Source organism: Callorhinus ursinus, unplaced genomic scaffold (genome assembly GCF_003265705.2).
Source record: "Callorhinus ursinus isolate GAN/ISIS: 27379988/994484 unplaced genomic scaffold, GSC_fseal_2.0 scaffold11, whole genome shotgun sequence".
In the NCBI taxonomy this organism is placed as follows: Eukaryota; Metazoa; Chordata; class Mammalia; order Carnivora; family Otariidae; genus Callorhinus; species Callorhinus ursinus.
In genome coordinates this window covers 39462123-39486516 of record NW_027397073.1, presented here as the reverse complement: position 1 = coordinate 39486516, position 24394 = coordinate 39462123, and the positions used below count along the sequence as shown (strand labels likewise).

At 39.7% G+C, this 24394-nt stretch overlaps 1 protein-coding gene across 3 annotated transcripts in view; it reads right to left on the bottom strand.

Annotated features, from left to right (window-relative positions):
- Nucleotides 1-10859, bottom strand: part of GAREM1 (GRB2 associated regulator of MAPK1 subtype 1) — a 196211-nt gene extending 185352 nt beyond the window's left edge. For all 3 annotated transcript variants that reach the window (XM_073898363.1, XM_025886640.2, XM_025886641.2), the window contains exon 1: nucleotides 10276-10859. In XM_073898363.1, the coding sequence (XP_073754464.1) occupies nucleotides 10276-10396 (121 nt within the window). In that variant the 5' untranslated portion in view covers nucleotides 10397-10859. The remainder of the gene's footprint in view (nucleotides 1-10275) is intronic.
- Nucleotides 10860-24394: the final 13535 nt, after the last annotated feature.

Sequence of the window (24394 nt, the reverse complement as noted above, 5' to 3'; positions counted from 1 at the left end):
TTCACAATGCAACAATGAACGTAACACTAAAACCAATATCCAGGTTGACCAAGAAAAGTACAGCTTTGGAAAACTCTACCAAAAAATGGAACAAAGGGCTCATAAAATTCACCAAATATGATAAAATTATTGGTGATATTCTACTAGTAATCAAAGAAACACAAATTAGAAAAAGTGCCGATTTTTAAATTATCTAAATTGGCAAAGACTAAGAAATAACTATGATAGTCAATGATGTATAAAGTGATAAGCTTACCCATTCACTGCTAATGGTACAAACTTTTCTGGATACAATTTAGCAACACGTATCAACAATCTAAAAATAATAAATTCTGAATAATAATCCCATTTCCAGGAAACCCAAATAATGAAATGATATAAAACTGACCAATTCACTTACAAAGAGATCCTCGAAAACACAATACTCAAAAAACTAAATGTCTAACAACTAAAAAATGGTCAGGTAAATAATGGTTTATTGCTAATAACAGAATCCCATTCAGTCGTAATAATTTTATTTTCAAGGGATACTAACAATGAAGGAAAATGCTCATGATCCAACATGACATCAAAAATGCAGTTTTATATGGTTTGGTCTGACTTTTTCCATTTTTATAGTCTCCATTTACATGCCATGCCTGCATAACAGGAAAATGTTAATAATGGTTACATAACAAGTTATGTAACTTCTGGAATTAAAACTGATACTCATTTTCATCATTTTTTGGTCTATATTTTCCAAATTCTCAATAATAACGATATCTGGAGGAAAACAGTAAATCCTTTTTAAAACACAACCACCAAGCCTTTCTGGCAAAAGAAATAAAGCAGGGAGAAAAAAGCACCCTTAAACAACTGGACAACTATTCCCATTTTGTGCATCAGATCAGAGAGAAAATCTGAAAAGTAGAAAGCAAAATAAGAATGTGAGGAGTGTGTTGTAACAATTTTTTACAAGTACACAACTTTTCATGGCTTACTTATAAAGTACTTTCACATCTAATAGAGGGTATTTCAATGGAACTGCTTTAAGGTTTTAGCTCATCCTCAAGGATGAAAAGAGAAAAGCTGGAGCAAGACGTTCAAACTATCTGAGCTAAAGAAAAACCTATACAAGATGTTAAGGAATTCAGGGGGCGCCTGAGTGGCTCAGTAGTTGTTAAGCGTCTGCCTTTGGCTCAAGTCATGATCCCAGGTTCCTGGGATCGGGCTCCCTGCTCAGCGGGGAGGCCTGCTTCTCCCTCTCCCACTTCCACTGCTTGTGTTCCCTCTCTCGCTTTGTCTCTTTTGTCAAATAAATAAATAAAACCTTAAAAAAAAAAAAAGATGTTAAGGAATTCAGGCCAAATGCATAGCTATTTTGCTAAGGTTTTGTGTAGGAAAAAAGGTGAAGAAAAAACATGTAAGCACAAATCTAAATGACAGAGACTGCTAAACAGCTCCCAATATCCAATGCTCCCCTCTCCTGTAGTAAGAACTCGTGGGTATTGTGTCCAGTTAAGACTTCAGTTCCTTACTTTCCTGCCTATAGCGAAGTCCTGACCAATGAGATGTAAGTGAAGTGCTGTGTTAGGACTGGTGGTAAGGCATACCCTTTTACCCTCCTGCTGTATGAGATGCAGACATGATGGCTAGAGCTCCAGTAGCCATTAAGGACCATGAAGCAAAAACCACCTCCTAAGGATGAAGAGCAGAAAGACACCAAGAGCCTGGGTCCTTCATTCTGGATCTGCCATATCTATCCTGGAATATATGCCTCCAGACTCCTTTTATATGAAAAGAAAGAAATCTCCATGTTGCATAAATCACTTTTTTTTTTCCTGTTATGCACTACTAAAATTAACTTTAATTGATGTACCTGGCCATGATGAGCTTGTGAAAATTTCTTCTGAGCCTGTCTATTCTCAGTGGCTCTGTTTCTCCCAAAAGATGGGACCAAAATAAAAGGGGGGGGGAGCCAGAAGAATATCTGTATAAAGCCTCACGTTACTTACTTATGTTTAAGTAGGTAATCTCTATCTTCTAGAGCTCTCTCTTTAAACACAACAAATTAAACTGTTTTTCAGTTGGGTCTGGTGCTTGGTTGATTTTGTGGGTCACTGTGGGTCAAGGTAAAAAATGGATCTTGCATTATTTCAACTGTTAACCGAAACAGACTAAAATTGAAGATCTCAAGCATAAGCTTTCTGATGACCAGCAATGACAATGGAATAGATGCTAGTTCTTTGACTCCAACCGTCCTTTGCTCATATGTTGCTGATAAAGGAAGAGAGAGGCAATTCAAAGTGAGTATCAATCCATGGATATGTTTCCTGAGGCATTTCATTAACCTGATTTTGAATGCATGACAGACTGTAACAACCAGTGCTTCCTAATTACCTACAAGGTAACAGAATATTAAAATAGAAAAGTAAACATTTATCCCTTTTTGGTTACTTTTAGATATTTGAATCTAGTTTCCTGCCAGGAGGAAAACACGGTCAGTGTAAACTAATTATTCAAACTAATTATCAAGAGCAGATCTTCATTTCCAACACCATAAACTCTGGTATTGAGAAAACTGTCATATTTGAAAAAGAAAATGTCTGACCAAGGAAGTTTTCCTCTACTGAGTGGAGAAAAACAGAACATAACTTACTTCAAATCTTCACAGGGATATATCTTTAAGCACTGTTTATTCCCTTCTAAGCTGTAACCAGGCCTAATCATAATAACTTACTGAAGATGTTAAATATTAACCTAAATAACAAATATCTTCATAACTATAAAACTTCACATTGCATTCAATAACTTGGTATTTATTAAACAACCATTAAGCCATCAAAGCCCAAGTGGTATTTAAATACTTCAAACTAGGTTTAAGAATTAGCAGAGTCAATTAAAATGACTTGCCCTTTAATTACAAAGTAATTCATCCACAAAACTGGAAAAAGGCTTGGGAACATTGTTTTTTCCTTCTTTTACCACCATGTAATACTCCCACAAGGGCATAAAAGGAAACTCATTGTCTGGGATTAAGACACTAAGGTTTCAAGTCAATCTTGGGGCTATTCTAGGAAGATGACAACTGTACCAAATTAGCAGTTGTAGTTTTTAACACTACTTAAACCAAGTGGCTTACTTTGCTTAGAAGTAAAATCCCTGGTACCCTGAGAAGATGAAACATTGGAGAGTTAAATGGTTAGCTGACTATCCAATCAGTCCTATTCTTTATTATACTATAAGAGTTGACTAAATCTGAAGACTGATGGTATTCTAGTCCATACAAAATTAAAAATTCAATGACATAGCTACATGTAATATGTAAAGGAGGCATCTTAATTTTGGAACCAAAGAACTAGCAAGAGAGCAAAGAATCTAAAAAGGAGTTGTAATTTCTAGAAGTAATTTATTTAAAATATTAGTAACTAATGATCCTAAGAATCATTATTGCATCACGTTGGTCCACTAAGTCTTTATTTTCCCTACTGCTAATTTTAAGACCGACCATCTTAGTTCCAATTTATGTATTTACGAATATGCCTATCACAGTGAAATTTTATTTCAAACATGCATAGTCATAGATGCTTTAGTAATACAGACATTTTGGACCTGAAAATTTTTAATTCTGAGATCTGTTCATTCATGTATTAACTGCTTATAAAATATCTTTTATACACCAGGCATTGTGCTAGGAGCTGGGAAATAGCAAAAATAATTGTAGATACCTTTCATCTGAAATTCAAGTAAACATTTTTGTGCCACTAAGGAGTAGGAATGGGGGCTGAGATGTGGGGGAGCATCTTCTCGTGGAAATGTCTTCTAAACGGCTTAAATCCCATGAGACTTAAAATATTTTAGCAGGTATTTTCTCTTTTGTCAAATATGACAAAATAATACATAAAGCAGCAATAAAAGTTATTTTTCAAGTTACATATAATAGCTGGTGTTCTTAAGATTGATAGTCCTGCTGAAGACCAGAGGGAGTTTATGAGTCTTCCTAGAACTGCAGCTCAGTAAGTAAAAAGACATACCTCAGGAATCTCAAAAATAAACGAGTTTACAAGCTGGCCTACTAGGACTTGCTATTTCAATAAGGCAGCCAAAAGGAGCAAAAGAGACTCAAATATGCTCTTTAAACTATGATACAGTCGATCACAACGGTCAAACCAGTTTTCCTTTTACAGTTGACCGAGTGACTTAAGGCTTCCAAAAAAGCCATCTTACTTGAAAACCAAGAGCACTGAAGGAGCTCTGTCCAAATCTTGTCTTGTGGGTCTGAATGCTTATCACTGCCCAGAACGTCCCTTCCTAGTCTTTTTTCATTAATTTGTAGGCATGGCCAATTAGAACAGGTGGTAACTAGAGGAAAGTGAAAGAATATGGTATATAATGAAAGAATATTCAAGAGGCTTTCTTTATCACCCACCTGGTATATAACGTTATACAAGGCACTCCTTTCCTGCTAACAGTTATATAAGTGCTCAGAAAATCATTATCAACCCAGTAAAAGTAGCGATGAGTATCTACTAGAAAAAGATTCAAGGGTCTTGGTAGCATTTGTTCAGACTTACATGTGATGCTGGATTAAGCTAAAAGTTTCTTTCCTAACTTCCTACTCTGGTCGCTCCCAAATACAATCTTGGGTTAGTTAGTTCATAACACTTTCTCTCTGATAAAGATCTTAACGCCACCTTTTTATAACCTGTGGATTACCAGATCTGAAATACTCAGAAGGAAATAGACTAAAGTCACCCAGAGTGCTTCCCTCAGTATCTTTAGCTGTACAAAAATAATAAAGTATTTTTCAGTGCACTTCTGATATACTTTGAAGCCTCCCTCTCAACTGGTCTACACCTCCACTACTCCAATCTTACGTATGTGTGCTGTTTTGCAATACACATGTATTTCACATATTTGCATTTAACTCTTATAGTAAGCAGATACACAAGAATGCAGGCTGCATGAAGACAGAGATTCCTGATTTGTTCAGTTTTATTGTCCCCATACTTATAACAGGGCTTGACACATAGCAGGGGCTTACTAAATATTAGCTGATTGAATAAACAAATTAACCAGTAACCATGAGATACATGGACCAGTATAATGTACATCTTCTTCTGCATGAGATTTCTACAAATCAAAAGGTGCCACGAAGGCACGTAACTATGAAATGGCAGCCCCTGAACCTGAGCGGAGAGCTTTCTAGGCTCCAAATCCAGCATCCTTTCACCTACTGTCTCTCCACCCTGGGGCATATGTACCCTCTTACAATATAGAATGTCAGGGGAAATGAAGCCATGGAGAAGCATATCTTCTGGGAACAAGATTGACACTAAGTTAATTTAGAAAAAAATTACCCCCACACACACACATCAATCATGGAGATTTTGAGAACTTATTTTCAAAAATAAAACACAGATCTAGAAACACCTCTGACATCTGCAAACGGCCAAATGGAGCCTAGCCATGTTCAGTGTTCACGTCTCTGTTCCTTCAGCCTTCCGGGGACTTACATGCTAGTTGGAGAAGCACTTCAGTACAAAGCAAGGACCAAGCTCCCACAGTGCCAACACACCTGGGGCTGAGCACCGGCTCTGACTCCTCTGCACAGCTGGAAAGGAGAGGTTGCTGCTGATCCATCACTGCAGCTGCCTCCAACTCTACCATCTTTTTCTTCCATACAGGCTTGGTATTCCTCTTCCTTTCAGCAAACAGGGCCATGAACTCATCTTTCACTGATGGAGGCCAGCATTCTTCAAACAGCGGTACATACTTGATGCAAAACCAATACTTACCATCATAGCTGTAGGGGAGTCAATTTCCAGAGCCCCAACTTCTCAATATTCTCTTGTCTAAAAATTGATTTGCCTGGGATCATGGCTATGACGGACGGACACCACCCCAGGATGAATGGAAGCTGTCCTCCACCACCTCCCCGTCACAAAGACCCTTCACCCACTTTACAGAAACAATGCATCTTTAGATCTTTCTAAACTGCATGACCCCAGGGTGTAAAGACCTCAGGGTGACCAACAAAGAAACAAATAAAAACGCTAATGCATGTAAAGGAGTGAGGCTTTAGCATCTGGGCTGCAAGGCCTTTTCTAAATCAGATAATTTCCAATTCTTCATTTCAAACAACTGGGAACATTCAAATATGAAGAACCCTAAGGTCAAAAGAAATATAAAATATTGGGTTTCAATTTATATGTATTTTTGTTACAGAAAGTATGACAGAGTGATCAATAAGACACTTTCAAGCATAAAAATATATTAGATGGGGATAGAATTCTGTAAGGGAAGGAAAACGAAACTGAATTTAAGGAGAAAAAAGGTGTAAAGATTTTAACTGTTTAAGAACTTATTCATGCTTTTAAAAATGAATGATACTAGGAATCAATTATAGACCTACTAAAATATTTTTAATGATGTAAGAATTTAAAAGGTCAAGATTTATAATATGCTGAAAAATGACATCCTTTGCAACTGTTTTAAACCTAAGAGGAAAAGTTTTAGCAATCAGCTTAAAAATGTGCCTAGGGTACAGACTTCTACAGGATTTTTTAGGAGCTACAGGAACAAAAAAGGTGGAAGAACGCTGCTATAGACCAACCACTGGAGCCTTTCTAAGGCAAAATAACTGAAGAGACAAAGAATGAACAATTTCCCACCTATCTAGTTGTGAGCTAGGATGGGCTGGAGATGGGGTGGGGATTAGCATTTGCTCCACCCTCTTCTTGGTCATAAACACATCTGTTGAACCTGGTTCTACAGCCAACAGTTTCTAAGGCTGATGACCATGTTAAATATCTAATCTCAACTGCATTGCTGATGGGGTTAGCCCTTGGCTGATGAGCTTGTATCTTACTCCCTAAGGAGAATTGCTACTTCTTGAGTACTTTTCTTTGTGTTTTCCAGAAAAATTCATGAGGCAATACCATGAAGGCTCACTATTTTTATTTCTCTTATCATACGATGACAAATTTCACCACTGGGGATGCAATATTGAATGTGTCTATCTGACTGGCATTTCAGACATAACATCCATTACGCAAAGAATTGGAGAGTTCCTTACTGTGTTAATTTTTAAGTATGGCAAATGTACTGAGGAATAATCTCAACAGGCCCATCTATGTACATAAGCCCTCAGATACCATGTTTTTCCTTCTTTTTCTGATTTCGTACTCTCTTCTTCCCCACTGCCCCTTACTACTTGTCAGCCACTCCTTTGGGAAGCAGAAAGCAGTCTAAATATGATGGATGAGGCCAGCACTTAACTCGGTGTCTACACTGTTTGAAAAATATTGACTTTCCGGTCCTCAAGCTCTCAGAGAGACAGTGGGGCTATTTAGAGTAGACATTAGACCTACTTTAAACCTGCTCCCATTTAGTACGAGTAGGTGAAGTTTGAGATAAAAGGTCTTTCTTTAGAGTCAGAAAGTTGGCTGAAAATCCCACTCCACACATTTACCAAGTATGTCACTCAACTTCTCTGAATCTCAGGTTCCCAAAGTCCTTAAAATGGGGTGCTGAGAATTTGAGACCATATGCATCAAGCACCTAGAAACGTACAGCATGTAGTAGGCGTTCAATAGTCTACAGTTATGAAGTTAGATGTTTAATGTTCTTTAATGACTGTTTAAAATTAGCCAATAGTTCTCTCTTGGCATCATGTCAGCTAGTGGCATGTTTTTCCATTTCTTTCTAGTCTCTTAAAATAAGTGATTTGGAAAATGACTACCTTTCATGTCAAGTATGGAATCTGTGTGTGTGTGTGTGTGTGTGTGTGTGTGTGTAAAATGTACCTGCAGTACTAAAACTGGCAAAAGGACACAGAATGAGGACTGCACAAAACTTGAGCTTTCACCTACAGCTTTTATAAATATGGCGACATGTCCTGAATACGTTCTAAGCATTGCTGTGAAACGTGATTAAAAATAAGCATGGCATCAATGATCGACTCTTGGATACTCTAAAGGTTATCCAAATTTAATTGGAAAGCTAACACTTTCCCCTCATCAGATTAGCAAAGTTTTTTGTTTGTTTGTTCGTTTTTTAAGGTTATTTAATATTGTAAGGCTGTGGGGAGAGTGGCACTCCCACAATTCTCATGGTAGTCGAAATGAGTATCACCTTTAGACTCTGAAGCAATCTGACAATGTATATGAAGGACTCAAAAAGGATTCACAAGTTTATTCAGAAAGGCAGGACTATATACCAGCCCAAACAAACAGATTTATGGGTAAGGGTCTTCATTACATCACAACTTGTAATAGTAAAAAAATGGAGCAGCTGATGTCCACCATAGGGAACTAGATTATACAGTATAGCCATCCCCTGGAATAGTATGCAGCTATTAAAGACAAGAAAAAATTTAAATAAGATGGAATTGTTAAGTGAAAGAAACAAGGTATAAAGCAGTATTTGGCTATGATTCCAAATTTGTATGTGCCACTGTTGATTCTCAAGGGGTAAGAAGAGAATATTTACAATCAAGAATTGGAATTACACAATGATCAAAATCCATTCCACAGCTTGAAAGGACACAGTGTTAGGACTTGCAACCCACGTCCTAATTTTAAAAAGAAGTGTGGGATGAGTACACTGCTGATTCAGATCCTTCTTATGAATGACAGGCATAGGAAAGCAGATAATAAAGCTAAAAGTTCTACCTGCAACTGACATTCGGCCTCTTTAAACTTTCAACTTAATGAAGCTTTTGGGTGACTTTTATACCACATGCATCAATGCTCTCTGCCTAGGTAAGAAGTTTTGGCAATCTGCAGTGATGAGAGAAGGTTGGAAAAGGTGAGGATTCAAAACCTTCCAATATATACAATTTTGCACAGCAGAAGAGGAAATGAAACACTGTGAATATGAATACACACACACACACACACACACACACACAGATTCAGGCATAGTTAAAGCAAGGAACACTTTCCCATCCCACTGCAAGCAGAAATGCCTCAACACACCACCTGTCCTTCCTGGGTTCATCTGCACTTCATTACTAGCTTGCAAACTCCTAGTTTATTCCCACCACTACCAAGTCCAACCAAACAAGGCTAGAAATCATGGCCAAGATTGCTTTCATGAACTTTCTTGCATTTATTTCTCACATCAGTACTTCAAATGTCTCATCTAACCCCACAGATAAGAAAGAATAAAAATGCCTTTGGACATTTACACATCTCATGTTACACACCCTTGTACTCCAAAAAAGGAGTAACCCAAATCCATGTGACTTGAAATGACATCTTTCTGCTCAGTGCTCTTCTTTCTGACTTGGCCTGTGTGACCACAGTTCTATCTGCTCACCTGCCAACCTGGGCCCAAGTGCTTTCCAGCAGCCCCACGGCAGAGCCATGTTTCTGAAAACAGTCTAAAATTACCTGAAGCCCAAATCAACTGAAGTTAATGTGAAAACACAAGACAAGACACACCTAAATTGCCACCTTACATGTTACAATGCAAACTGAAAGGGGTCTACTTGCTTGACAGTATGCACTTGTTTGCAGATGTCACACTGCAGAGCGAACAGCTGGGGGATGTTTGGTTGATTTCTGGTGGTCAGTTTCAGGAAATACAAGCATATCTTAGTTTTGAGCTCAGGTTCCTAATCAATATAGGTTTTGGAGACTTAAATTTTTTCCAGGCTCGAAATGTGCTAAGCTAATAATTAACCTTAAGCATACCATCACTTCTGCTGAAAACATTTTCTACACTCAGCCCCAAATTACTTTCAGTTCGGTTAAACAAAACAGACAAGCTGTAATAAAAGGTCTCTGAGAAATGTGATCCCTTTCATTGGTCACCCAGGAGCTTTTCTTCTTAAATCTGCTGCTTCTTGGGGGGGGGGGGGGGGGGAAGGAGAGCATCCAAAATAAAGATGCCACCCAAAGCACAATGCTTTTGTAAGTAAGTTGCCTAAGATAACTCTTCAGGGTTTCCCAGGTCGAGTAATTCTTGCAGGCGGGTGGGGAGGGACAGCTCGCCTCCAAAATTACTATCTGCAGAGGTTTCCCAATGTTGATTTTTTTTTTTAAGGCGTCCTTTTTAATTACACTGTAAGGGCTCTGATTTTCACATCTCTAGCTGCTGCCGGGGGTAGCTGAGAGCAGCGCGGCAGGGCTGCGGCAGCCGCTCCGGCCAACTCCAGCGCCGGGGGCGCGGGGGCGGGTAGCCCACTCCCCACCCGGTCCCACCCTCCCCAGCACACCCGCGCACATCAGCGCCGAGACTGCGGTCCGCGCCGGTCTGCCCTGAGCTGGCGGCCGGGCCGGGACTCACCGCTGTCCAGCCGCGCGATCTGGGGCAGCCTGTAAGTGCTGACCAGCAGGTCGAGCGGAACGGCCACCGAGCTCCACTTCACATCCTTGAGGCTGCAGCCCAGCGAGGGCGCCGGGTCCATCTTCCCCGCCTCCTCCTGCCCCGCGCTCCCGTCGCCGCCGCCGGCCACCACCCGCGCCTCGGCGGCCGCGACTGCTCGCGCTCGCGGTCTGGGGCGCGCGGGAGGCGCCGGGCACTCCGGCCGCGGGCAGCCCGGGGGCACGGCGGCTGAAGCGGCCGGGAAGGAGGGGGCCCGAGCCCGGCTCAGCTACCAATGCGGGGCATGGCCAGGGCGCCCCGCGTGCCCTCAAGCCCGGAGAGGACTCGCAGCAGCCCAGAGGCTGCGGGCGGCGGCGGCCGGGGTGGCTGCGGCGGCTCCCGCTCCGCCTCCTTCTCTGGCCCCGGGTCTGCAGCTGCGGCGGCCGCCCGCTCGCCTCCTCCTCCTCTTACCCCTCCTTCCCTCCGCCTCAAGCGTGTGAGGAGGAGCCGCGGGTCTGAGAAACGCCATAGCAGCGCTCCCAGCACTGACCAACAAGGTACAAGCAACGCCTGCGCAGCTCGGGGAGACGCCGCCTCCGCCTCCGCCTCCCCGGCGCCGCCCGCTCCGCCTCCCGCTCGGCCTCCGCCTCCCGCGGCCCGGCGGGCTCGGCTGGGCGTCAGCCGCCCGGCCGCGGCCGCCGACGCCTGTGGGTCGGCGCGCTCTGCAAGCTTTAGCTCTCGCTCCCCCGTCCGACCGCTCCGGCGCCCTGCAGCCTCCCGGGCGTCACTGCGCGCCCAGACTCCTTCCCAGCCCAGGGCCCATCCCGGAGCCCAGCAGGAGCGGAGCGAGCTCGGGAATCTTTCTCCTAGTCGTGGCGTCGGGCACTGTCCCTTGCTACTCCCCACCCTGCCTCTGGAGTTGCTGATACGGGCCACAAAAGGGACCTCTTTGGTGTTCACCTCTTGAGAGTGTCACAGACAGACCAGGAGGGAAAAGGCAGGCGTGGAGCACTCCTTGGCGTTTCTCCGCCAACCCCACAACTCTACCAATGGAGCTGGAAGTTAATCCTACCAGTCTAGACTTTGCTAGGCAGCCGGGAAAATGCCGAAGCACCGAGATGGAGAGAGGTGATGATGAGTGATCAGTGCCCACAGAAGGGAGGGTGACCATTCGGTTCAGTACCTTCGTTGGACGAACGAGATGCTGGAGACCATGGGGTGTGAGGTCACCAACCCCCATAAACACGCCAAGGGAAAGAGCAGACTAGGTTACCTGGAGCCTCCTGGGGCCAGCTGTTTTCACATGCTTTTCTCAATTCTCTTCCAGTCTTTAAGGTTGGGATAATTCCCTTTTTCTAGATACGCATACCAAGACATTATGTAGTTTGGCCAGATTACACAGCTTGTACACAGCAGTGCTAGGATTCAAATCCACAGTTTACTCTCCATGATAAATCGTTGTTTCCCCCAGTATTGCGCGTGGCCTGCTCGCAGTGCTCAGAAGGTAAAGGTGGCTGTAGAGTTCCTCTTTATCTAAGCAGATCCTGACCTTTGTGTGCTAATCTTTTTTTTTTTAGCATTATTTTACACTAGCAGAGGTGAGTGGGTGCGAGGTGAAAGGGTTGCATATCAACTCTTTCTGTTTTTCAACACTTATTCAGTGTTTAGTGCATGATAAGGCAGAACAAGCACCTGCTTCGCCCACCCAAGGGGACTTGAAAGCACCCTGCTGCCTTTCGGTGGGCTGACTTAGGTCTGTGCCAATGAACAAACCACTCCATTAGCAACTGAAGAAAAACATGGAGATTGTTCTACACCCACCTTCCTTTGTCTTCTCACTTTGAAGCATTGGCCACCTCACAAAATTTTTTGCCTGAAAGGTTTGACCTCTATGTCATGCACATCAATTTTTTGAAAAAGTCTTGGGGAAAAGTGAGAAATATTTTAATATATTATTTTACTCAGAATCACAGGCCCATTAAAGTTCTAAGATTTTGTTCACATGAAGAAGAATTTTGAAAAACCATAAGTAGCTAGGGGTGCCTGGCTGGCTCAGTGGGTAGAGCATGCCATTCTTGATCTAGGTGTTCATGAGTTCAGCCCCACATTGGGTGGAGAGTTTACTTAATAATAACAATAAAAACAAAAAAGCCTAAGGAGCTAAGTGCCAGCTAATTTTTTTCTATCTAAATTATTGTTTTAAAAATTATTTTTTAAGTTCTTATTTTAAACCCAGTTGGTTAACATACAGTGCAATATTAGTTTCAGGTGTAAAATACAGTGATTCAGCAATTCCATACATCACCCGGTGCTCATCATGATCTAAATAATTATTTTTGGAAATAAAGTTCAGACTCCAAAAATGACATAGGGAGCATCTAAGAATGGGCAGGGTGGAGGTCCTTTAACTAGGTAGATCCTGAAACCTTATATGATAGAATGATTTCTTTAAAAAAATAATTTTCTGCTGTTATGATATCCTCTTTGAAAGCTTCAGGGAACAAAATTCCTGTAATTCCCTCGCATGCAAGGATTGGTGACTTATGACCTAAGGACAAGATAAAAAGTAAAAAGATTAATGCAGTCAACTTTTTTTTAATCAATAAAGAACTTACATTAGATTTGCTCTTATTGCTGACCTTGCAGAAAAGGTTTCATTTTAATCTTGAGTATTAAAGGGAAGACACTTTAATGAGCTACAAATTCTTATGTGAGTCTTCATGTCCTAGGAGAATGCTTACAGAAAGATCTTATTTGTGATATGGAGAGAGTTTTGGTTAACCTGTAAGGAAAATCATTTAAGAAAGGTTAATTTTTCTGTCTAGCTGAACTGCACTTCCAGACATGGTACGAGGAATTAATGTTTCTTAAGATTGTTGGACCGATGCAAACCATGTAGATAAAGGCATAACAACTGGGTACAGGGACAAAACTTCTAGGATTTTGTAGTTTATTAAAAAGGGAGTAGCCAAGAAAAGTTTTCTATAAAGCAAAATTCCATATACCAGTCCCTTGTTTCCTACGAGGTACCTTGTAAAATTGAGATTTGTGAGAGGCAACACATTATGGTGATTAAAAATATCAACTCCAGAGCCTGATGGCTTAAATATGATTAGTGCCTCTGTTCTCATGTGGGATCTTGGGCAACTTGCTACTTCCTCCTCTGAAAAATGAGGGTAATTGCTACAGATTTGAATGTTTGTGTCCCCATCCCCCGAATTCTTATGTTAAAACCTAATCCCCAAAGTGATGGTATTTGGAGGCGGGGCCTTTGGGAGACGACTAGGGGTATGAACCAGGAAGTGGCTCTCTTTAGACATGGAATCTGCCAGTACCTTGATCTTAAGACTTTGCAGCCTCCAGAACCCCGAGAAATAAATTTCTATTCCTTTTAAGCCACCCGGTCTGTGGTATTCTGTTATAGCAGCTTGAATAGGGTAAGACAATAATAATAGTTATTGTCTTATCGGGTTGATATGAAAATTTAATCATTTAATATATGTGGAGCATTTAGAATAGTGCCTAACACATAGGAACTGCTGTGGAAGTACCTACTGTTATTATTAAAAGAAGTATTGGCTTTGAATGGAGCAAATTTTAGAGAAAAGATGAAGAGACAAATGGAGCTGTGAAGTAATGATTAGATTTTGGCAGGACAGTTTGTATTAACGAAGAGTAGAGGAACATTCCTCAAATGGGAAACCCGAGTGCCTGCTCCCAGCTATGAGACCTCACTCCTCAGATCTAGAGTCTGTGGAGTTAACTTCTTCCACAGGGAGCCAGCCCTGCAACATAGCAGATCCAGACAGTGACCCTGATGGCTCTTCAGATGCTGATCTAATGATGTTGATAAACCCAAGGGTGAATCAGGCATATATTACTATAGGACTCATATGAGGGACACTTCACAGCTTCCCAACTGTGAAACTATTGTTTATACACACATAACTTGTTAACTCCCTGTATTATCAGCTTTGAAAGATAAAAATATTACATGTTGGTTTTCCTCATATCAGCACGTCCTGGGTCACATAATAGGCTAGCAGTCAAGTGTGATACCGAAGTTCACAGCCCCAGTGATTTTCTAGGTCTCTAAACTCTTTTCCCTTTCAATTAATTTCCATACCGTTGCCAGAGTTGACTTAAAAGTTACTCCCTGACTAAAACCTCGTACGGTGTCTGTATCCTCCTTGTCTGTGGAATATAATATAAAGCCTTCTGCATGATATAAAAAGTTCTTCCTGTATGTGACTGAGTCTGCCTCCCCAGCCTCATTTCGGTTGACCACCTTCTGACACCCTAGGATCTAGCAGCAGTATCTTCCTGTAGTTCCCCCACACCCTTGAAGACGTCGTCCTGTCAGCATGGAATGCCTTTCTCCCTTTCTCTTCCTGTGAAACTTCTATTCCAGCTCCGTCTACAAGTAGTTCCCCCTTTATCCGTGGTTTTGCTTACCTTGGTTTCAGTATCCCGGTTAACCGCAGTCCGGAAGCAGATGATCCTCCTTCCGACCCGTGGCTGGGAAGGTCAGTCGCAGCCTGTCGCTGTCTCAAGCCCGCGTCACTCACTTCACTTCATCTTTTTATGCAGGCATTTTACCATCTCACATCTTCACAAGAAGCAAGGTGAGTACAGTACAAGGTGAGTACAATACTTTGAGAGAGAGAGGGCGCCTGGGTGGCTCAGTTGGTTAAGCAACTGCCTTCGGTTCAGGTCATGATCCTGGAGTCCCGGGATCGAGTCCCGCATCGGGCTCCCTGCTCAGCGGGGAGTCTGCTTCTCCCTCTGACCCTCTTCCCTCTCGTGCTCTCTATCTCTCATTCTCTCTCTCTAATAAGTAAATAAATTCTTTAAGAAAAAATACTTTGAGAGAGAGAGACTACATTTACATAGCTTATTACAGTACGTTTTTATAATTGTTCTATTTTATTACAGCTATTGTTGTTACTCTCTTACAGTGCGTAATTTATAAATTAGGCTTTATTATAGGTGTGTACGTATAGGAAAAAACATTATTTCGCAGTGCTCGAGGGTCCGGCATGGCCCCTGGTTTTCAGACACCCACTGGGGTCTTATAAGTATCCTCTGTGGAGCAGGGACTACTGTACTTGCATTTCGGTGAAATGCTGGTCTCCTCCTCCAAGACGCTGACCACTTCTTTTCCTGTATCACCATTGTACCTGGCAATACCCCTTTCTAATTGTGCTAATTGCACTATGGTGTGTGATCTGTTTTTATGTTACCTTTTGCTACTAGACAGCAATTCACCGTGGCCACTGAAAGTGTATTTTATTCACCTTTGTTTCTCTGGCTCCGACCACCCTGGCTGGCATGTGGAAAGTATTCAACCAATGTTTGTCAAACTGAGTAACAAGCTGAGTCATCTCTCGCTCTGGATTACTCCATAGGTCACTGCATCTTTGGATTATAAACAATTACTATTCATTCATCAAGTCCAGAAAACAACAATGTTTACTATAAAATTGGCTCCCGATTTTGTTCATTCACCTGAAAATTTGAGTTCCGTTGAGATCAAGATCTGCACTTTTGCCATTGAACTGGAGATATACCTCTAGACTATCAGTTACAACATTTACTAAAACCGTTAGCATATTGTTAGCTTATGGTGTGTTGATTTGTAGTCTCCCTTACTAAGACTTTACCCTCAGAGGGGCTTGCTTTATTATCTTTGCATCCCTAGCACCTGGCATTTAGTAGGCCATCTCAATAGATGCCAGATAGACAGATAGATAGATAGATAGATAGATAGATAGATAGATAGATAAGTTGATCTTTCTTTCATCTATCTATCTAATCTAGCTTATTGAGAAAATGGATAAATGAAATCCCATAAAGAAACATATCCCACATGGGTACTTTCAGGAAGGATTTGAAAGCATACTCAGAAATTTACTTTTCATCTCTTCCTTTCTTGCTTTTGATGTAGGTTATGCCTTTCTTAAATAGATAACCAAATAACAGATATTACAAGTGCCAATATAGGAATGTTAAGGAAAACTATTTCAAAAATATCCCTAGTTTACAAATTGGGTATCCTGGGGCATGTTTGCTTTTCAAAACAATACACAACATATTGTATCCCCATTTAAATATACACTCAGGATGCCTGGGTGGTTCAGTTGGTTAAGAGTCTACTTTCGGCTCAGGTCATGATCCCAGGGTCCTGGGATCAAGTCCCACATGGGCTCCTTACTCAATGGGGAGCCTGCTTCTCCCTCTGCCTGCCATTGCCCCTGCTTGTGCACGCGTACTCTCTCCCTCTCTCTCTCTCTCTGACAAATAAATAAATAAAATCTTTAAAAAGCATACATATCACATTGTAAGCCAATACACACATTCATATATAACTGAAATTAGTTTTACGAAATAATACTTTTTTTGGTTTCTAATGTGTACTCCATCCTGATCTTGTAATCTATTCTTTTATGTTTAATTTTTTTTTTTTATTTGAGAGACAGAGAGTACAAGAGGGAAGAGGGTCAGAGGGAGAAGCAGACTCCCTGCTGAGCAGGGAGCCCGATGTGGGACTCGATCCCGGGACTCCAGGATCATGACCTGAGCCGAAGGCAGTCGCTTAACCAACTGAGCCACCCAGGCGCCCTTATGTTTAATTTTTTTAATATTAGTCATGACCCACTAATTTTATAGTCTGTATGCAACCTATCGTGTTAAAACCACTGTTTTAAATAGTAGTTCTTCCTGTGCTTTAGGTGTTTACGGTTCACCAAAAGAGGGAACATTATGATTGAAGTAGCAGGAACTTCTAAAATTCTAGAATAATCAGAAATGAAAAGGCAAATGATAATTTAATTATTGAATTTACCAAAATCATCGTGGGGGTATGTGTGTATGTGTATAGTTTTACTGGTTATAAGTTTGGGTTTATGGAAGCAGCTAGCTCTTTGTAAGTGGTGTTTTTCCTCCCAACCAAGCACAAGACCTCAGTTTGAGGAGCTGCTGGTAATGAGTAGTGGTCCTGGGTCTAGTGTGGTTTTGTAAATTTTGAGCAAGGCTTTCCAAAGGAGTGCTTAAGTGATTCATAGGTTAGCTATACAGCTCTGCAGTTTCAAGAAATCCTTTACTAAAATGAAGTGCAATTACTGACTAATCACTATTTTACATATATTAATAAATTGTTTTTAATGATACATTTAAAGAATTGGTTAAAGAAATAGATAGCTTAATTGGCTCTTATCACTTATAAAGTAGACAAGCTAAGGTTCTTTGCACCTAGTAGAGTCTATAGTTCATGACATAATTTAGATTTTTCTTAATAAATTTATTTAATGTGGCAAAGCACAGGTAGAAAAACTTTCATTTATTAGTGCCAAAATTAATTAATATTATCAAATATTTCCTAGTGCCAAAATCTTTTCAGGATATGTATAAGTTTGTGGTTGGCATTCTGGTGATTTGAAGCTTCAAATGAGTTTTAATGTCAGAGGCAGTTATGGATAGGTTCTGTTTTTAAGCCTCTCTCCAGAAAGATAATGAGATTTTAGATCCCTGCTGACAAGTCTTCTAAAGAAAGACCATCATATAGGTTTTACCCCTCTTTTGTAGTAAACAGTGAAAAAGAAAGACAGGAAGACTGTGATTATGCTGCACCTCTCCTATAACTTGACTACCCTGATCCAAGCTGGATGTGCTTTTCCTCCCTAACTGTTCCCATTATTCAGGTTCCTGGTCTGTGAAGGCTAGAGCATGCCACCGTAATTTATTTAGAATTGCTTAAGATCACATTTAACTATTTTCTATTCACTCTCAAACCTACTTCTTAAAGAATTTGTCTTTCACCCACCTCAGAAGCAAATTTAAAAATTCCCCCAAATGGTGTTTAAAAAATGTCTTTTTTATAAAATGTTTTAAATATAGAAAAATCCAATGAAGAAAAAAATATGACCTATAATCCCAACACCCTGAGTTAACTATTTCTCACTCTTCATATTTGGTGTATATTCTTCTACTTATAGTATACATGTATGTGTGTGCGTCTTTTTAACTGGGACCAACCTACCATTTTGTAGTCTACCTTTCTCACTTAATATTTTGTGAATGTTTTCCCATGTCAGTAAGTATTCCAAAATGTGACTTTTAAATGACTGGATAGTTTCCCATCATATGAACATACCATAATTTGTCCAACTCTTCATGATTTGCCATGTTTATTGTTTATATTTTTTCTATTATTAATAATGCCTTCTTGACTATCCTTGTAAATAAATCTTTGGGCATATCTGTGACTTTCTTTCTTAATATAATTCCCATATGGGGAATTGCTGTATTAAAAGGTATGAACTTTTTTAAAGTTTTTTTTACATACTTCCAATTTACTTTCCAGAAATGTATAAATTTTCACTTCCATTGCTTTAAAATTAAAGCTACTATGTTATCTTGTCCTTTTACATAATTCGGCAAAAACTAAAAATACTTAAAGAAGTAATACGAAGTGACAAAAATTGAGTGTAGTTAGCAATTAGTCCATACGAGTCTATGCATGGAGAAGATTATTTAATAAGAGATGCATGAACCTGGATAACATATTCTTCCTAAATTCAGTAAGAATGCTTATTAACAGAAGAATAAGAAAAACTTTGGAAATATTTGGGGAGGCCAAATTTAAAGAGAAAATTCTCAAAGTACAGGAGTACAGTAGGAGGCTCCTGAATGTCAAGATAAGAAACAGGAGGAGAGGGGCACCTGAGTGGCTCAGTCAGTTGGGTGACTGCCTTTGCCTCAAGTTATGATCCCAGAGTCCCCAGGATCCAGTCCCTGCTCAGCGGGGAGTCTGCTTCTCCCTCTGACCCTCCCCCCTCTCGTGCTCTCTCTCAAATAAATAAGTAAAATCTTAAAAAAAAAGAAAGAAAGCAGGAGGAGAGTATTTATGTGTCTATCCATTAAAAATTTATATGTACTTTGATTAAAATGCTATATAAAGACTGCTTCTGTTCCAGATCTACATTTGTAGATTAACAATATAAAAAGATAAAACATATCTAGCTTAAGTTGATCTACCCTCAAAATCACACGATATTTAAATAAGTGCTAGGGAGTCATAGCGAAGGGAAAAACCAAGTTCCACTTTGCTCTAAACTAGTCAAGCTAATGTGGTGGAAGAAGGTACCTTTAGAAAGATTGTGGAAACTCTAGGTGTCGTCAAAGGTTCTGATTCAGTACTTGTGAAAAATATCTCTGCTTTCCTTCCCAAGCTCCCCTTCACATTCTATTTTGAGATACATTTATCTTGTACTATTATTTATCTCAGATGATTAAAATATCTTCATTGTGTTCACTACTTCTTCTGTAGCAACAATTGGAAGTCCTATATACTCTTTTCCAAATATTTTTCACTATGTATCATCTGTGCTCTGTACTTTCTTTTCCCTTCCCTGTCACATACTTCATAGTCACACCTGAACTTAGTACCATCAGTCTTTTCCAAGGACACAAATCATTTATGACATTTTCTTTGAATTGATATAAATGGGAATGAATTCACTAAGGAGAAAGAGAAGAAGGAGAAGGAGAGCAAAGTATACAATATTAATATAAACTCTGTTCATTATATACTTCAGTGTTATAAACGCTTTACGTTTACCATTTAAAAAGGGGCTAAAGATACCAATTTGAAAATAATAACTATGTTCTACTTTATCCATTATATATGTCTAATTTATCAGGGGCTTAGGGTCTCTGGCTGGCTCAGTTGGTAGAGCATACAACTCTTGATCTCCTGGTCCTGAGTTTGAGCCCCACATTGGAGGTAGAGTTTACTTAAAAAAATAATAATAATAATAAAGGGAGAGATTAGCAGGAGAAAAAGAAAATATTTATTGGAACAGCAGCCAGATCTTATCCTATTGTTGGTATGTTTATCATACTAACGCCCTTTCAGTAGAGCACCATACTGTAGTCTGTCCATTTTTCCATTCATTAAAATTTTAAATGTACTTTGATTAAATTTCTATATAAATATTCATAGCTCATCTCCCACTCTTCATTCATCTATCCACTCATCTACCCATTCATTCAATAAATATTTATTGAATATTTATGTGCCCGCTACCGTTCAAGCCAATAGGAATGGAAAGATGAGTTCTTGCTCTCAAGTATCTTACTCTAGTGGAGGAGCCAGAAACACAATAAATACATGTAATTACAATCCAGTGTGTTAAGGGTTAGAGATAGGTAGTGGTATTTTGAGAGTGCAGGCAGGATCCTCTTACATAGGAAAGAATTGGATGAGAACACCATGGACTTCTTTGAAGAGATGACGTACTAGAGAAACATGCAATAGACTGTCTCCAAGTCAAGACAGAGCATGGGGAGAGGACTAGGAATTGAATACTAGAGAAAAGGAACAGTATGAGAAATGGTGTGGAGGCAAGAAGAAGCATACTATATGGGAGGAACTTAATCATTTTGGTTTTGCTGTATCTTGAGATTTAAAGTAGGAAGTGGCTAAGATGAGGCTGGAGAGTTAGACAGGATTCAGATCATGGAGAGGTTTGTCTGTCCTATGAAGAAACTTGAACTTTATCTTGAAGGACCTATAATAAATGATCTGTGGTGTTAGTGATTGGAGCTACTGATATTGGGGGGTGAGTCTTAAGCAGAGGATTTGTAGTCAGGTATGAATTTTGAAAAGAAAATTTGAATAGAAAGAGTATACAAGCTAGATTTGAAGAGATTCAGACTGAAGAGACAGGACAAGTAGGAGGTAGTAGAAGCTGGTTGTAGGTGATAAAGGGTTAAACCAGGATAAAGTATTCCCAGAGATAGAAAAAGGAAACAGAGAGAAGATATTTGTTAAAGAGGTGAAATTCTCAGAACTTGTTTATTAATTCACTTCATGGGGTGAAGCAACTCTCCAGAAGTGATGATGATTCCATTGGACACCAAGGTGATCTGTGTACAATCCAGTTTGACTAGGCATATAGGTAATGCACAGGGACAAATATGAGGAGCCAACAAGAACTTTGAAATAAGAATAATAATACTGGGGGTGCCTGGGTAGCTCAGTCAGTTAAGTGTGCCTTCGGCTCAGGTCATGATCCTAGGGTCCTGCAATCGAGCCCCTCGTTGGGCTCCCTGCTCAATGAGGAGCCTGCTTCTCCCTCTCCCTCTGCCCTTCCCCCTGCTTGTACTCTCTGGCTCTCTCTATCTCTCTGTCAAATAAATAAATAAAATCTTTAAAAAATGAATAATAATATTGAACTATCACGTCAACCAATAATAGATTGCAATAGAGATAAAGCAGTCACTTTGAAGGGACAGGACAACTCCCAAGTCTAAAGTCTTTATTGACAGTATCAACACGTAACAGGCTTCAGTAGCATAGTTTACTTCAGGCTGATACTAATAAATTAGCTTTTCTTTGCTCTGATGACATGCCTACCTAGCAATGAGAACTTTTTGTTGATTTCTTGCCTGAGACCCTAGGAATGATTATTCCATTAACAGTTATGGGGAGGAAGAGACAATTGAGTACATCAGGGAAAGAGAGAATGGGTTCAATTTTGGACATGTTAAGTTTGAGTCACCTGTAAAATATCCAGATGTGAAGTAGGCAATTGGAAACAGGGAGCTGGGGCTTGGAAAGAAATTAGAGACAGACGTGCATATTTGGTAACTAACTCATATGAATGGATAGAATTTCCCAAGAAAGAACATACATTGCAAAGAGAAGTGGGACAATGACAGAATCTTGGGTGACTCCAACAAAGGAGGAACCAGAGAAGATACTGAGAAAGAATGGCCAGAGAAATAGGAATAGAAGGATAATTTATGCTTTCCTTTTACTATATGAGTTCCTTTTCTTAACTTCCTACATGAAACTGTCTCTTGGACAGAATCAGTTTTGTTCTTTTCTATAGTATTTTGGATAACCGTTATTATAGTGATAACACAGTATAGTTGTCTATGTGCTTTTCTTACATTTTTATTAAATAGTACATTTTTTGATGGCACTGTCAAGAACCGTGAAGGTTTAAGAGTTTACCTACTTGAAAGCTAACAAGTTAGTCTGCCACAGCTTCATGGATGTTGGCAGTAGACAGGAGACTCCTGGATCAGAGACAAAGAATTATTCTTAGTATATCAGGTAGCATGAACTTTAATTCTCTTTGTCCCAAGTCCCATGCAGGGACTCAGAGTGACCCAGGTGGATGTTACATACATAGTAGGTTTATGTTATAGCAAAAAACCCTTGAGATGAGGGAAGCAAATCTTTGACAAGCAAACCTGGCCTTCCTTTTCTCCAGAGGGAGATGTTCTTTCTTATTATACTAGGCATTACAGAAACTGCCTTCTGCTCTAAAAGGAGACATTATCTTTACCTTCCAAGCCTGTTCACTGTATAAACATCCTTGAAAAGATGATCCAAAACAAAATCTGTCAATGCCTCTGCTCACAAGGCATGCAGAAACATTGGAGACCCAAGGAGATTTGTCTCCCTGTAGGCACACTTAATATCTTGTATATTTTCCTATATCCCTTTCATCTCCCAAGTTAGTGCCTTGCATATGACAGGTGCTAATAAATATTTGTTGAAATAGTGATTTTGAAATCACATCAACAATAGAAAGAGTTTAAAAGATGTTTCCCCAGAATTATTTACCATAGATCAGTACAAAGTTTGTTTTTAACTTCTGCCATATACTATTTAGATAAACAGTTCATTTATAGCTGTAACCTTCTTGAGAACAACAACGCATATTGTTTTTTGCTTCCTCGAGACTAAAACAGAGCTTAGAATATGGTAATAGAGAAACAAAGATTTGTTGAATAAATTGAAATATGTGGACCATCACACAGATGCAAATGATGCAGAATTCAGAGTAAGCTGTTTGCCCTTTTTTAGCTCTTCTGCTACTCCTCGGTAACAACACTCCCAGTTTTTATACTCTCCAAACCATCTGAAGAAAGGAAGATGAAAACACCAATTCCTGATAAATGCTAGTGACTTGGTAGATTACTTCTATGCAAAGCTTTTTTTTTTTTTTTTTTTTTACCTCAGGAGCAGTCTGAATGGCCAAGGACAGGATGAAATGGACTTTCTCATATCTTGTTGGTGGAAATGTAAATTGGTCTTTATTTACATATTTGGCTATTTTCAATGAGGCTTTAAATGCCTACCCAGCAATTTAATTTTCAGAAAACCGCCCTAATTAAATTAACTTAACTACAGAAAAGAACTTTTATGTATAAATATATCAAACCCAAAACTTTATTTGTGATAGCATAAAATTTGGAAATTTTTATTCAGCTTAAGGAGTTCTACCCTGAAGTGGTGAATCTCTGTATAGACCATGAAAAGACACTGCCAAGTTTTCCTCCTTAGAGATCTTTAAGAAGAATAAATTATCACCATTCCTAGACAATTTAAATATTGGTGCCATGTGTCTTTCCCAAGGTCTTTTCCATTTCATTTGATCTGGGCTTTATGATCTATACTTCTCTGTAAGGACAAGTAATGTGGTTTTCAATTGCTTCTCATATTCGGGGGTTGATTTTTTAATACAGTGATACTCAACTAGAAGGAAGGAATTGAACTCTCTGGGGATGCATATTCAATATTAAACATTTTACATTTCTAATAGTGGGGGAAGGTATTGACTTCAAAATCGTTTGAGTCTAGAGAGTTTCTTTTTAAACTTTGTTGTAATATAGAATCATCCTGGGTGCCTGGCGGGCTCAGCCAGGAGAGTATATCACTTGATCTCGGGGTAGTGAGTTTAAGCCCGATGTCGGGGGGTAGATTTTAGTTAAAAAATATAGACTCATCCAATATTATTTGTATTTACTCAGACATTGAGGAAATCAGATGGGATCTTATCAATTTATGTTCTATTATTCTGCCCCCAAAAGTGTCACCAGTTCATATCAAACCAGGAAGCAGTAGGCAGAGGACAAGAATACTTACTTAAGGCTTATTTCATGTAAAAATATAAAATCCTGATGAAGTCTATTTAGTACTTTCAGGATTTCATTAAATTAAGTGTTGCTACTAGATTTGTGCAATGTCAAAAAGCAAATCCCACATCTGGAGGGAAGTAATTTAATAAAGCATTTGACCTTT